Source organism: Rhipicephalus sanguineus, chromosome 6, assembly GCF_013339695.2.
Source record: "Rhipicephalus sanguineus isolate Rsan-2018 chromosome 6, BIME_Rsan_1.4, whole genome shotgun sequence".
Taxonomy (NCBI): domain Eukaryota; kingdom Metazoa; phylum Arthropoda; class Arachnida; order Ixodida; family Ixodidae; genus Rhipicephalus; species Rhipicephalus sanguineus.
Genome location: NC_051181.1, coordinates 140,103,922 through 140,120,152, shown reverse-complemented (window position 1 = coordinate 140,120,152; position 16,231 = coordinate 140,103,922). Strand labels below are relative to the sequence as shown.

At 45.2% G+C, this 16,231-nt stretch overlaps 1 protein-coding gene across 1 annotated transcript in view; it reads right to left on the bottom strand.

Annotated features, from left to right (window-relative positions):
- The window catches only part of LOC119396560 (brefeldin A-inhibited guanine nucleotide-exchange protein 3-like), a 74,102-nt gene that overhangs the window by 24,168 nt on the left and 33,703 nt on the right, over positions 1-16,231 (bottom strand). Inside the window, 4 exon segments of the mRNA XM_037663822.2 lie at positions 8,381-8,504; positions 10,018-10,188; positions 11,297-11,501; positions 16,062-16,209. Of these exon segments, the coding sequence (XP_037519750.1) occupies positions 8,381-8,504; positions 10,018-10,188; positions 11,297-11,501; positions 16,062-16,209 (648 nt within the window).

Below are 16,231 nucleotides of genomic sequence, written 5' to 3'. Positions count from 1 at the left end.
GCGGCTCAATACTTCTTTCTCCGTGGGTCAAGGGCACTCACACAAGAAAGCCTTCTAAAGTAAAGGGAGCCGACAGATCGATCGATCGATCAATCAATCAATCAATCAATCAATCAATCAATCAATCAATCAATCAATCAATCAATCAATCAATCAATCAATCAATCAATCAATCAATCAATCAATCGCCCGTTTATTTGATTTAATAATCTTCAGGGCTAAAAGCCGCTCTACGTAGATTGACTGGGTCCTTGAAGACCCTTACATTTGCAGCATACGGCCTTCACAGCACGAATATGCATGTGAGATTATAATTATAACATACATGAGTAATACTATAAGTTTCATTAAGGATCACATCAAAAGATGGAAACACAATGCGGAATAAAAGTCTTCTGGGCGAAGAATCGGTAGGATCGTAATACTACATCAGCAGTGCGTGAACGGACAGTCCGACCGTGTTTGTGTGGTCGCCCCAAATCATTAAGCACTGAAGTCATCTGCATAAAGAAGGCAAGAAGGCTATATACCATGAATAACGAGAGAGCGATGCAAGGCGTCTGAATCACGCACTAATCAAGTAACGGCCGACGCATCATTAATACAGAAAGAGAGAGAGAAAGAGGGGACCCGATAGGGTGAGAAAAGCAAGGCATCGCAGCACGCGACTATAGACTGCAGACGGGAAGAAGAATGGAGAGTCGAAAATCTCTTCGCGCATCGACTCGAAGGCTAAAGATTTATATAAGCGGGTCACGTGGCCTGTCGTCTTCCTGTCTGTCCACAGAAAGTCTCGCGACCATCCGAGAGGGAAGACCAAGAACCAAACCAGTGCGGCGGTTCCTTTTTCCCTCCGAGTAATTAATCGTCCCTCCCGAAGCGGCGGATGAGACGACGTCAAGAGATTGTTTCTGTGCCGGAGCGCGGAACAATCTAGCAGCCATTGCTGATTAGCATTCGGAGAAAACATTCGAACGCGAACTCCACGAAGACGGCCAGAGAGAGAGCGAAACCACTTGCTTGCCTGGTCTGGTCCGAGATAAACAGCGCCTTATATCCTCCATCTCCCTCCGATTGCTTTTCTTTAAAGACTTTCTCTTGTATATGCGTGGCAACAAGGGTACGAGACTAAGCACAAACCGGACAGAATGACTAATCATCGTTCTTTTTTCTTGCTTTTCCGCTCGGCCTCTTTGCATCTTCTTGAGGGGCTAGTGCATACCGTAAAATCTCGCATTTAATGCAGTTCCGAATGCAATACAATTACATTGTATACATACACTTTTAAAGGCGCCAGAAAAAAATTGTAACTCGGTTTTCGGTAATATCAGTCCAACATAAACTTAAACACACAAATGTGATTCGACCAGCCGAATGGGATTATGGGAATTAATATCCCAAGCGATCACGCGGGATGTGATACGATATAATGAAAGGCTTCGTATTAATTTCGGCAGCCTACGGTTTCTTTATTGCGGCCTCCAAGGCACGACGTACGCGCGTTTATTATTATTATTATTATTATTATTATTATTATTATTATTATTATTATTATTATTATTATTATTATTATTATTATTATTTCCGTTTCGGCCTCATCGGCATGCGGGTGCGCCGAGGCCGGTAATCGAACCCACGACCTCGTGTGCTCTGCAGCAAACCGCCATAGCCACAACGGCCCGGTTTAAACCAAGATAAACTGCGTCACACAATGCGCGGTGCAATTATGGCGCGCCAAATTAAAAAAAGAACCCAAGTTAGTCACATCGTATTATACGAAGGATTATGCGGTAGTGCAGGCGAAGTGGCCATCACTGGAGGGGCGTCATACCGGAAGCGGAAGCGAGGTTTACATTACGTAAAGGCAGAAAAGACGAAGGGAAATAAGCACAGATAGGAAAAGAATGAAAAGGAAGTGAGGTTTAGAATATCGGGAAGATGGGGAGAGTGTAGAGGTGGGTCTGGCCAGAGCTGGAAACGAAGGCGAAAGTTCTTAAATTACAAACACACGCACTCAAACACCAGATGTGAAACTACCAAAAGTGCGAGTAAAACGCGAAAGCGCGGACGGTAGTGATCGTATAGCTAGCTCGAAACAGATAAACGAATCGCGAAGGACAAAGAAAAGTTCGAAAAGGAGAGACCGCGAAAGTGAAATCAATCAGTCTCCGAAGGTGGCGTCTCGACCGGAGCCCGTGAGGAGAGGTCGCCCGAGATAAAAATTTAATTACGCGCGAGCTGTCCTGCGAAATACGGTCCTCCCGCTAGTTCTTTTTTTTTTTTTTTCGCGAGACTCGCAAGCCAATTTCTCTGGTAGCAAACGAAGGCTAAATTACGCCCAGAAAAGAAACCTGTTCAAACTTCAATGCCGCAAAGTATTACGTGTCGCGAATACGCGTGGATGAAAGATGCACATAAATACATGCTAAACTTCAGCGGCCACTTAATGACGATGGGCGCGTGAGAGCGTGAAAGGGTGAATAAAGTCTCACAGCTATAGACGACTTGAAGGCGTAAACCATCTTCATCTTTCTCATATTTCCTAACATTAAACCACTACACTAGTGGGGGTAGGAGGCGCAAGCAGTGATGCTACCGAGGACTTCTGATTTGGGGCAATTTTTGGAGCAGAAAAATTTTCATTGTGGAGCGCTTTGGAACAGCAACAATTTCCATTTGGAGCACTTTGGAGCATGTAGTTCTGCATCTGGGAGCACTCTGGAGCAGCTAATTTCACATGTTGGAGTACACTGGAGAAGCACGTTGCATTTAAGTTCAAGCACCTCAATATAGTTATTACGGGCCTCTTATGAAGAGCTAGAAATATTTCGATGCCAGTGCAAATCTCATGGAGAAATTTCAGGAGCACCCCCTATTTCACTCGATATTGCAAGGATAAGGGCATCATGCAGTTGAGCGTTCTGGAATAACCTCTCCGGCTATTATTTTTGACACTAGCAAATAAACAGAATACTTGATCAATAAAATTGTACTTTATGAAATCACACTCTGAATACGTCTATGTGGTTATCAGCAGACTTGGTAGACAAACGCCGCGACGTACAACAGTGCCTCAATGTTAAAGAGTCACACTGTTCCTAATGCATTCCCCTAACACGACTCCTAGGCGAGAGCCAGGTTCTTTTTTCTTCTCGATCGAATGTACTGATGGAGGCAACATGATATCACTTAGCTAGCCTCAAAAATCCGACCTCCTCCGACACTCCTTTCCCTCTTTCTGAAGCCTCTCTGTGCTGTAGCAAGAGCATTCTCGCAGTGCTTCCACACTACCGTTTGTGCATGCGGCGGGGTGCCTGGAAGATGGAGATCGGCTTCAAGTCAAGCTTCCGCGAAAGTGTCCCAAAATGCGTTCAACGGGGGACTACATGATTTAACAAACTTCGTTTTCATCTTACAGCAAAGCTGTTTATAGCCAGGACATTCCATTTATACGTCGAAAACCCCTTAGTGCCCTCTGGGGTGCAGTGCAAAAAAGAAAAAAGAAAAGAAAAAAAAAAACCTCACAGGGTCGCTTATGCATTCGCCTAAGACGACTTGAAGGCGAAAGCCATCTCTTTCTTTTTCTCACGACCCCCCCCCCCCCTCCCCCGAAAGCTTTCTGCACCTAACGTGGTTTTGCGCCGCCTACATGATCGGTGCACCGATCACGGAGGCCGTGCAAAGCGACGATGTCATGGGACTGACGTCACAAGTTATTGCGATGCAGAGATGAAGCGAGGCGGCCGTCTCCGTCGCACGGAGGGTGTATGCGATAACATTACCCAGCGTGCGACACCTGCCATCGATTGCTCATCAAACAGAGAGGAAACGTCCTGCCCGTCTTCCGTAAGGAGTATGAAGGGACGCCAGTGGAGGCGGGGTGCTGCGACGCTCGAAGGGCCCAGTCGCTGGCGCGCGCGCTATCTCGAGGCATCAGGTGACGGCGCGTAAACTTGCTGTGCTCTCAACGCTTACTTCGTGTAAAGATAACCGACAGCCCGAAAAGCGCTTCGGCCCCTAGAGCGGCCATGTTCCCTTAAACCAGCGTTTTATTGAGTTACACGAAATCGGACCCAAAAGAGTTAGCTGCTAGCCTTATTTCGTATAACAATTTCTTGGTATCGCATCCACTGCTTCGCAAACTGTGATTTTTTTTTTTTAACCGTCAGCTACTGACCCTGGAAAGCGAGGGGCGGACGAGTAACATGGCGTAGCCGCTTCACAGTGGGCCTTCCGACACCAGGTCCGTCAGCGATGGGCCAGCTACTGACAGCTGCGCATATTCAAACCGAATTGCGGCTGCTCCGACCAGAAGGCATGCTTTTATTAATGAGATGACATTTTTAAAAAAGCAAGCAGGAAATTCGAATTGGGACCCTAGCACTCACGAGCTCGAAAGGGCAGAACCTGTTAGGGGGTATTTACCGCAAGAGCGATTACAAACCCGTATGTGCTGATGGAAGGAATTACGAAAAAGCTCTTCTGGATGATCTTGCATGAACGCGAAGCACGGAAAATTCGATATTGTTCCATATATCTATTGCACGCATTCCCATATTTCATTCCGCGATGTCCCGAAACATAAAGGAGACATTTTAGCGGCACGCGTGTAGTTATTACTGAGCACTGCTTTAATTACGTGTCGTGCGACGCCTGAGGCGAGCTACCAGCAGCGTTTCTGGAAGAGCCGTCGTCCGCCGATGAATCGCCGCTGCAGAGAACGCGTTTTACCGTCAAGCCCCCTTGCACAGCAGAGGCTGCGCGTCGGCACCGCACATGACATCATGGCTTACTCGGTTAGCACTGTTTATTAAGCGGAATAATTCTTACCCCCGTATTCACAAACGCTCCTCGACTCGAACTTGACTTGCCACCGCCTTGGGCAGCGCGTTCGAAACGCGTTGAAGGCGGTGGCAAGTCAAGTTCAAGTGAAGGAGCGTTTCTGAATACGGGGATAAGTCCGCGGTTGCAACTTTGGCGGCCCCATATGATCAAGCTGCACGCACATGTTTTGACGCGCCGGCGGTGCGGCTGCCAGTGATAGACGCCCCCAAACCCGAGCCTCTGGCGCAGTTTGGTGCAATTTCCGTCGATATTATCAGGATGGCGCAGTAAATCCCATTTGGTGCACTTTGGTGCAGGAGTGGAATCACTGCGCAAGCGAAGCGTGCAGCACGGCCGAGAACGACCGGGCCGTTGCTCCTCGAAGCGATAGCCGTAGCGGTTGAAAGTGGCCCGCGCGAAGGTGATCCGGAGCGGGCGCAAAGGCCAAGCGATACAAGATTGTCGGTCGCTTCGCGTACCTGTCTTTTATAGCGAAGCTGTGCTATTGACGTCATTGGCGTAACGCTAGTCACGCGACACGAGGGGCTAGAGTGAGGCTCGGCGGAAAGCGGGAAAGGACAGTGGCTCGCTGAGAGGGGCATGAGTGAGGCTCGGTGGAAAAGGGGGGAACCAATAAGGTGCGAAAACAAGGTCAGTGAGGGGATCAGTTCCACGCAGTCAAAAACGTTTAACAGCGAAGCAGTTGCCCCTTGAAGGAGGGCGTTACCAAAAGACAGCCATCGACCCGTAACCACATGCCTAACTTAGCACAAACAAAAGAAACAACAAAGAAGAAACTTACAGAAAACTTGGCAATCATAGCCGTACGCACGAGGGCCACGAGGGGGGCAGGGAGGGGGGCGGTCGCCGCCCCCTAATCACCTAAAGGGTTGGCGCAAAGTATGCCCTATAGTGTTACTTAGTGGGACCTGTCCCGTCATTGTTTAAAGAGCAGGGGTGTTATCACGCAGCTTTTTGGCGATAATGGCAGCCAAAGACCCCTGACGTTGCATTCCAAGAACTGTTTACTTCCAATTTTTACTCCCGGAAAGCCAGGGACCAAAGGCAGTCCATTGTGAGAAGTAAGTGATGGCTTCATTTTCATTCTTTCATCACTTGTGAAGCATGTTGTTTATCGCACTCGACCCTCGACCAATGGGCGGGGGTGTGTGTGTGTGTTGTGTGGGGGGGGGGGGGGTGCTGTGATGGCACTTTGAGATTATCGCTTTGAGAGATGATCAGATGTGTTAGAAAATACCGGTGTCAGAATCTAGCACTCGGGCAGGATGCTCAAGATTAACTCAAGCTAACATTCAGTGCATCTGCACAAGTGCCATGTGGTCATATTTAAAGTCTACTATAATTGGAGGGAAGCTCCTAAAGGTTAACATTCACTCGTTCGGTTTAGCATTTGCCCATGTCGTAGAAGAAACACCACGAAAAGAGCAAAATTCAAGATATGTAAAAGATCGCTTGCCTTTTGCTGCTTCTCAATTTGCTAAGCACATAGAATAGAACAGTCACAGAGCTTGCAATCTGCAAGAATCCCACTCAAGCGAGTAATTTAGAACATGTATAACCCACACAGTACTCCCTCTAAGTTTAATGCCGTTCCCCAAGAATGCCATCAACTGATACTTGCACCAATACTACAATGACATATTTTCTTTTGTGAAATAAACACATAAAAAGAAGTGCTTTGTGTTTTCGAAACCATGCTTCAGATGCAATATGATCAATCTGTCCTTTTTTCTAGAAGCTCAACAGCATGTGTGCTACCAGAAAAACGTGACCTCATGACATTTCAGAAAAAACACAAACCTTCATGCATACATACTCTTGTAGGTCACTCTAAATGCAAAAGGATGTTCAACAATGGAGCTATAGCTACGGTCGCATTCGCAATATGCTCCGTTCATATGCGTTATAAATTGCAATATATTTTCCTCTCTCAGTATTTTCATGAACAGTTGTAGTGGATATCAAAGCAGTTCAAGCGATGGAATATGCAAATGAACAACAGTGCAATAACATTTAATTTGGCACATGTTATTGCTTACGTTTCTTTTATACATGTTAAACTGTGCAAATGTTACACTTACAGAACAAAGAAAGGTTCGTGATTTGAGATCTTACCTGCTCCAGGCTTCAAAATGATCTCAGGTAGTGGACAAGCTTCTCCATGCTTAATGCTTTGTTAATGGTGCAGACATTTCACAAAATATAAGTTAGCATATAATACTAATTGAGGACGACGCAGCGAGCGATGGAAAGGAAAATGATAGGTGTAACCTTAAGACCCCTGACACCAAAATTGAAACCTCGAGATCTTTGTGTTGTTTGACTTTCCTGTATACGGGGGCACATCTGACCGATTATTAGTGACGAACGTTGCCTTTAAGATATCTTAATTTGGTTTTAAAGTAAGCGTGAGTGCTCACTTGAGTTGGCTGCACCTTGCGACATCCTGGTATGACGTAGATAGAGGCCCCATGTGACGTTCCAAGTGTAAAGCAAGTATTGTGGACGTCACAGAAGGTTTGCAGGGACTGGCACCCGGTGAGGCCTATTGTTCCGCACCCCTCTGGCTCTGTTGTCGAGGTAGTTTTCGACAGGTTTAACCCATACTGAGGCACCCACATACTTTCAATCTCTACCGCGCTCAGGGCCCCGATTTGAAAACCGCGCTGTCAACGTCACCACAGCTTGAGTGCACGTCGCTCCCCCGCCTGGGGCGCCAGTTTCTTGTGGTTTTTAGGCGGGCGTTTTGAAGTGATGCTAAAATGGTCACAATTAACTACGCTAGAATTAGTTGTACGATACGCTAGAGCATTTACGATTTAATTTAGAGATTACCAGACACAAAGCTACAAATTACAGCCAAAAAGTCACCAACAAAAATTTCGCTGTCAGGGGTCCTTTAAGAGACAGGAAGAGAGCAGAGTGGGTCAGGGAACAAACGGCGGTTAAGGATATCATAGTTGAAATTAAGAAGAAAAAAATGGATATGGGCTGGGCACGTAGCACGTCGGCAGGATAACCGGTGGTCATTAAGGGTAACTGACTGGATTCCAAGAGATGGCAAACGCGTGAGGGGGAGACAGAAAATTAGGTGGGTAGATGAGATTAAGAAGTTTGCAGGCATAACGTGGCAGCAGAAAGCACAGGACCGGGTTGATTGGCGGAACATGGGAGAGGCCTTTGCCCTGCAGTGGGCGTAGACAGGCTGATGATGATGATGATGATACTAATCAACATGCGCATATGCTGCTTACTGTATGATGTACTGCAATAGGATTCTTTCAAAAATTATGCTGTCAAAAGAGAGGAGATGGCTGCAAGGCATACTGATAGCACTCAAACAATGTCTGCTTAATCTACCGGACTAAAATGTAGACTTTTAAGTCCTTGCTACAAGTAAAAATAAAACGGAATAACATTACCAATAGTTTTATACTAAGAGCAAAGCTTTGATAGTGATGGTAAGGTTTGCATTATACTTACACTCCTCACATGGTCTCTATCTTACATCAAGTTACATGCAGGTGCGACTCACCGAATGCAGGCGCATCCGAGCCTTGACACAACCTCCACTGGTTGGGCGATGCATTCGGCCAATACCAAGAACAGCTGATGAACCATAAGCATGAGACCTCTTACTTGGGTAAGAGCACCCGATGCTGCAAGCAGAGAAAAGCAGGAGATTAACAATGTTATTTTGATGCCGTGACTCAACTTTCTTTCCCAAGCTCTCCTTTTTGTTGCTACCATAATGAAATTCTAAAGAACTAATTATTATATTCAGTTGATGTCAATAATGCAATAATGATACCAACCAATGCTGTTACTGATGAAAAAAGTGACCTGGCCAAGTCCAAGCACTTTAACCGATAATAACATCATTTGCAACTGTGGCAGGTAGTTCAGAACCTAAATATAAAACTGCTTTACACTTCTAACAATATCATCAGCATGAGGACAGGCCATTAATTGTAAACTTCATTTTAATTAAACTGCAGCGAACCCATTTAAAGGACTAGCAAAGCACTATCGGGTGTGACCACTGAGATGACTGAGCACATTTTGGTTTAAAAATCATCAACAAACTGAGGCATCCCCCACCTTTAAATTGATTTTAAAAATTTATGCTAAGGATATTCCCTGCTATGGCTCCTGTTTATGCTTTTTCTTTGAAAAGCTATGTAATGGAAACATCTGAAGTGCTGCTGATGCATTCGATTGGTTAATGCTGGATTTCTAGCTGTTTCTGCAAAGCCAATTTTTCCTAACGCAGTCGAGTACTGCTCACAGTGAAGCGTGCAGTAACACTAACCGCATGTTTCAGCTATAGGTCAATGAAAATGATTTTGCGAAATTGGACAAGAACCATGCAGTTAATCAGCTCAGCTGCATGACGCTCTGCCAGCTCTGCTTCTACTGGCCAATCTTTCAACCTTTTTTTAAGTGCTAGGCACTTTAGATGGCCAGGCTGTCATATACTGTCATATGCTGTCGTATGCTTTCATCGTAAGCTGTTGTAGCTTGGTGTAACACAGGCAAAACCACAAATAGCATAGCCATCTGTAGCATATTGAGTGCGCGCTTGCGCCAAGGAGAAGTCTTCTTCCTCTTGTTCTTTGAGCGCCGTGATGACGATAAGTGCGGAGTACTTTTAGGGGCCCGGCAAAACCACGTATAAAAATAGAGAAAAAGAGGAAGCAAGCAAGAAATAGAAAAAGAGAGAAAGAAAGGGAAAGAAATAGATTAAGAGAGAGGAAGAAATAAGTAGAAATAAAGGCAAAAAAAGACCAGAAAAAAACGGAAAAAGAGAAAGAACGAAAAGAAACAAAGAAAGCTTCCCAGCTCTGCACTTCCTTCAGGCTTGGCACCCCTAGCGCGAAGCTGCCTTAATTTTTCTTTTTTTTTTCTTTCTTTAATCCCAGTCATCTACTGTGATGTACACGAGACTGTAAACGGCTCTCAAATGTCCACTCAGCTTCTGTGCACGTGTGAGTTAAGAATATGGTAGACTACCTGCCTGTAAGAGAGAGGAGATCCAAGAAAGGAGGAAGATGTCCCTATACTTAGCATATCAACGGACCTTATGAACCTTTAGCTGACCTAGTGTCACGCTTTACGAACACTATGTGCTCATGATCGAAGCACCAATGAATGTTTCTGTTTTGTCTGTACCTGACAGCTCTCCCAGGTATTCCACCACCAGCTCTGTTGCCAGGCCGCAGCATTGCTTGAAGTTGTTGGCAAAGCCATCCCAACCACGGTATGTCTTTGATGCCCGACGCAACCATCCTTGAAGCATCGGAAGCAGCAAGTGATTCACGGCGTATACACCAAACTCTGGCCCTGCAAAGAATGCGTGCAGTGAAGCCTTCAACCTGATGACTAGTATTTCTAGTTAAGATTAACAGGCGATCCTAAGTGGAAGTGCTATGTGAAATTCTTCAGCTTGGTGTGCATGTAACACAAACAGATAAAGCCGCTTGTAACGCGTTCACCCTGCAACAATATATTGGTTAGAATTACCAGACTTCCTTTGCCTTAATAACTAAGAAACATTTACTTCCTCTATTTAAAAAAATAGCTATCTATTACAGACATGCATTTCAACACAGTAATAAATGTCATATCAACATCAGCTTACTTATATCCACTGCAAGAACATCAACTGCCAGTGGCGTAGCCAGGTGGGTGGTTAGGGGGATTCAACCAATCCATTAGCCAGATTTTTACATTTCATATGTGTACATGTGCACACATACAAACACACAAGCATGCATAGAGGAGGTCAAACACCCCCCTCCCCCTAAAAAAATTCTGGCTATGCCCCTGTCTCTCACAATCCCCAATTACTCCTTCTTGGCGCCCAATTTCATTACACTGCCTAATTCTATGCTACCTTTGACCGTGATTATTTTTCTTTTGGCACCCATTTTACAACTCTCAAAGAATACCAGTTATCTGCCCTACACGTTACACGGCTTGCCCAGCTCCATATTTGGTTATTGTCAACATGGATATCAGCCACCTCCACCTGCTTTTGAATACGGACTCGCCTCGTAACGTCACACTTCTTTTTTTTTTTTTTTTTCACTGCTCGTTACACAGACCTCACCTATTTCTTAAGCTTCTTTGTTAACCTCCAAGTTGTGCCGGATAAGTTAATACTGAGAGAATTCAGGGGTTGTACTTTTTTCAAAGATAACATCAAGCTGCTGGTCATATTTCGAGTGCTCTTCGCCATGTGCACTCCGACTTCCTGATTTCCTCCATAACGATGTTCTCCATCCTCATGCCCTCAGCGCCGTGTGTCACTTTTTCCTTTGTCCTGTGTCTTATGTGCAGTTTTATATTTATCATGGAAACCTATCAATCTGCCTGTCTTCTTCAATTTAGTCCTCCATAGTTAGCAACTTGCACTGCTTGACAGGGAATGCAATGGTGAGAAACTCACCGGGAACCTCTCGAAGTCCCCTCAGCATCTGGAACAGTGTGTCAATGGTGTGTGGTTGGTAACGGCGAGGACACGTTGCCACAGCCCCGGCAAGGCCCTCTAACAGTAGAAACCAGACGTGTAGCACTCCCGTTGGCCGATCAAGCTCTTCTAGGCTCACGGTTTGGTCAACCGATGCAGGTACAGGCTCTTCAGCTATTTCACTCTAGAATGAAAAGTTCGAGCAATTAAAGGGACACTGAAGGCAAATAATAAGTCGACGTCCATTGCTGAAATTGCGTTCCAGAAACCTCGTAGTGCTTGTCTCGTGCCAAGGAAATGCTTAGGTTAAAAGAAAATTCCCTTTTAGTGGTCTTCATACTGTTAACGCAATTCAAAACTGCCCGCCTCTGAGAACAGCCTTCTGATGCAGCCATGCCCGCATTTTACTCGCTTTACTGCCCGACAGCCGGCGCTTCGGCAAAACAGAGCACGGGGTTTGGCAGAGCACAGCCCAGCAAGAAACAAAACAGGTATCGTCAAGAAGTTTTTTTTAGAGCTGTGCGAATAGCAAAATTTTGGGTGCGAAGCGAATCGAATAATTTCGAATAATTTTCGAATATTTCTCAAACATTTTTCGAATAATTCGAAGTGAAATTACATAAAAAGTTGCAGAGAATCCCTAAGTATGTTCTTGTGAGATAGCAACATGAAAGTGTTTCTTTTCGCGAGGTTGATGAAGCGCTGGTGGGGTCATATTTCATAGTGGTCTTTCTTATCAAGAATGAGGCAATGTAGAGGCCGAATTGTATTTATGTACATGATTTGGTGCAACCAAAGTGTTGCCGACAACACTTTACACGTGATAGGCAGAGATGCCATTTCCTCAGCCTCTCCTTCTCTTTCAACTTCTGTGGAAGGCCAACTGATGTGGCAGACAAGGGTGTGCTCCCTTCAAGTCCGGAGTTCCAAATCTGCCTCGTAGACGTCGATATATAAGAATATATGAAATTTTGGATGCTAAAAAGCCTCGGCGTCCGATTTTCCAGACTTCCTGCCCAAATTTCAGGTCCAAAACAGCATTAATTGAGCCCCCAACTCTGCCACATCTTTCATCTCCATTTGGAACCAGCGTTTTCTTGAGTTAATACATTTGCGACCGTAGCGGAGCTTGAAAGGCAGCTTTGCCGCAATATGGGGGTGTGATGAGGTGAAGCATATTGAAAATCTAGGGACCACTTCCAAACGGACGTTGACTGTCTCTTGGCCAAGTTCAACCGTAACGGACCTTGAAAGGCAGCTTTGCCGTAATACGGGGGTGTGAAGAGGTGAAGCATATTGAAAATCTAGGGACCACTTCCAATCAGACGTTGACTGTCTCTGCCTAAGTTCGACCGTAACAGAGCTTGAAAGGCAGCTTTGCCGCAGTACGGGGGTGTGATGAGGTGAAGCATATTGAACATCTAGGGATCACTTCCAACCAGACTTTGTCTCTTGGCTAAGTTCGACCGTAACGGAGCTTGAAAGGCAGCTTTGCCGCAATACGGCGGTGTGAGGAGGTGAAGCATATTGAAAATCTAGGGACCACTTCCAATCAGACGTTCTTTCTTGCCTAAGTTCGACCGTAAAGGAGCTTGAAAGGCAGCTTTGCCGCAATACGAGAGTGTAATGAGGTGAAGCATATTAAAAATCTGAAGGGGTCATTTTTAACCGGACGTTGACTGCATTTGTCTTTGGGAAGTTCGAATAGTTCGAATAGTAAAATTTCAGTGCGAATCGAACCGAATAGCAAACACTATTCGAAAAATATTCGAAATTTCGAATATTCGCACACCCCTAGTTTTTTTTCTTGTTTTGCATGAATCAGACTGAAATGTGCTAGTTGCATTTTATTCCGTCCTGTGTTTATTTATTCCGGGCTTATGTTCGAGAATGCCTCATTGGTGGTGCAAATTGTGCCTTACATATACCGTGATTTCTCAATTACTAAAGCACTTCTGCGAATAATATTGACCTTTCAGACGCTCTCAAGCATTGACCTTTCACTCTGACATAAATGGTTATTTGTCCTTAGTGTCCATTTAAGTACGCTAAGAATTTTCACTTTGAATATTAGTTTCAAGCAGCCCACTGTCTTTTGAAAAGTGCCGAAGACCACTGATGTCCCTGGTCCCCGGCATACACTAAGGTGTTACAAAAGTACAAATGTTCGATAAACATTCTAACTTAGTAATGCATTACGTAAAGATTAAAACTAGGGGTGTGCGAATATTCGAAATTTCGAATATTTTTCGAATAGTGTTTGTTATTCGATTCGATTCGCACTGGAATTTTATTATTCGAACTATTCGAACTTCCCAAAAACAAATAAGGTCAATGTCCAACTAAAAGTGCCCCCTTCAGATGTTCAATATGCTTCACCTCATTACACTCTCGTATTGCGGCAAAGCTGCCTTTCAAGCTCCGTTACGGTCGAACTTTGCCAAGACATCATCCCATTGAAAGTGGTCCCTAGATTTTCAGTATGCTTCACCTCATCACACCCCGGAATTGCGGCAAAGCAGCCTTTCAAGCTCCGTTACGGTCGAACTTTGGCAAGAGACATGATGATGATGATGACAAACTTTATTTATGTACAGGCAAAGCTCCTGTGGATTGCCTCGTAGGGGCCCTGCTGATGGTCGGGGCCCTTAGTCCAGGGCTCCGCTGGCTCTTGCCATCCGCTCTGCTCTCTGAACGAGCCTGATCTGGTCGTCGAGGGCCGGGCTGGACAGCAGTGCCTCCCATTGCTCACATGAGGTGTTCATGTTGTGGTGTTCGAGGTCGTGTAGTGTGCACTCCCATGTAATGTGGTACAGGGTTGGTGTGGCCCCGCACCATGGGCATTCATCCCTGTAAGATGTGGGGTGCATGCGGTGTAGTGTGTGTAGGTTTTTGTAGGTTCCGGTTTGGAGTCTACGCCATGCAGTGGCCTCCTTCGTCGCAAGCTTTTGATGAGGTGGTGGATACCTTAGGCGTCGCCCTCTGTGGTAATTCAGTATTGTGGCATACTGGAGGTCAACTGGCTCCGGGTCCGTTGCAGTCGACGTAGGGAGCGCTCGGTTGTGTACGAAGCCTCGAGCTGCCCGGTCGGCGTGCAGGTTACCCGTGATGCCAGAGTGGCCTGGTATCCATATGACGGTCTGTATGTAGGAGTTGTCCTTGCCTTCCCTTGGTATTTGTGCAAGGACATGTGCCGCAGGCACACCAATTCTGCCCTGCAGGAAGTTTCTGCAGGCCTGCTGGGAGTCTGTGAGTATTGTCAGCGGCTTGTTTGCATGCAGGCCTTCAGTCAACGTCCGATTGAAAGTGGTCCCTAGATTTTCAATATGCTTCACCTCATCACACTCCGGTATTGCGGCAAAGCTACCTTTCAAGCTCCGTTACGGACTTTGCCGAGAGACAGTCAACGTCCGATTAAAAGTGGTCCCTAGATTTTCAATATGCTTCACCTCATCACACCCCAGTGTTGCGGCAAAGCTGCCTTTCAAGCTCTGCTACGGTCGCAAATGTACTAACTCAAGAAAACGCTGGTTCCAACATGGAGATGACAGATGTGGCAGAGGTGGGGGCTCAATTAATGCTGTTTTGGACCTGAAATTCGGGCAGGAAGTCCGCAAAATCGGAAGCCGAAGCTTTTTAGCATCCAAAATTTCAGATGTTCTTATATACTGTATCGACGTCTACGAGGCAGATTTGGAACTCTGGACTTGAAGGGAGCACACCCTTGTCCGCCACATCAGTTGGGCTTCCACTGAAGTTGAAAGAGGAGGAGAGGCTGAGGAAATGGCATCATTGCCTATCACGTGTAAAGTGTTGTCGGCACCACTTTGGTTGCACCAAATCATGTACATAAATACAATTCGGCGTCTACATTGCCTCATTCTTGACAAGACAACTATGAAACACCACCCCGCCAATGCTTCATCAACCTAGCGAAAAGAAACACTTTCATGTTGCTATCTCATAAGAATCTGCTTAGGAATCCTCTCTAACTTTTTTTTCTGCAATTTCGCTTCGAAGTATTCGAAAAATATTCTAGAAATATTCGAGAAATATTCGAAAAATATTCGATTCGATTCGCACTCACACTTCAATATTCGAATTCGCTTCGCGCCCAAAATTTTGCTATTCGCACAGCTCTAATTAAAACACAAAAATAAAAGTGAGAACAGTTGTACATAAGTGTGGGAAGTGCATCTCTTTTCCTTGAAACAAAAAGCTGATGTGCAGGATCGAGAAATCAAAATGGATCACCTTGCCAAACCATAAACATCAAAAAATTTAAATCCAGTTGATTTCTTCCATGTAAAACAACCTTAAACTATTTTTCAAGCATCAAGGAAGCACATAAAAAGCTTTGTTTCTTTTCAACTAAGGCGACATAGAGGCGCATGTGACAGTATGCTATGCTATATGCCACTATATTAGTGCCTGTACAAAAAACAAAACAGACTTGATCTGACAATAAGTACCGCCTTTTTCTGGTACACACGTGTGCCTTCACCTATAGCAAGTGGTTATCAACAGACAGCCCGGATTATATCATTAGCAACAAATTTAACTGCTGTTACTAACAGATTTCAAATCTGCCCCAAATGTTTTCTCGGTGAGTTTTCTTAAGATAACTGGAAATTAGACAAATAATTCAACAGTTTCTATCAGTCTCGTGAGATACGGGTTACCAAACAGTAGGCATTTCGTTATGCACGTAACTGGTGCAAAAAAATGAAAAGCGAACTCTCACCTGGACGTACCACGCCTTGCTGGCTCCTTCGTCATTTGCATTTTCGTTGTCAGAGTGTTGAGACACAGAATCGAGCTCCTTGAATAAAATGAGCTCCATGTTTGGCAAGACTGGATCTACACAGTTGGGCTCAGAGTTGAATTTGATCCTGGTGAAGCGAGATAAGAAGA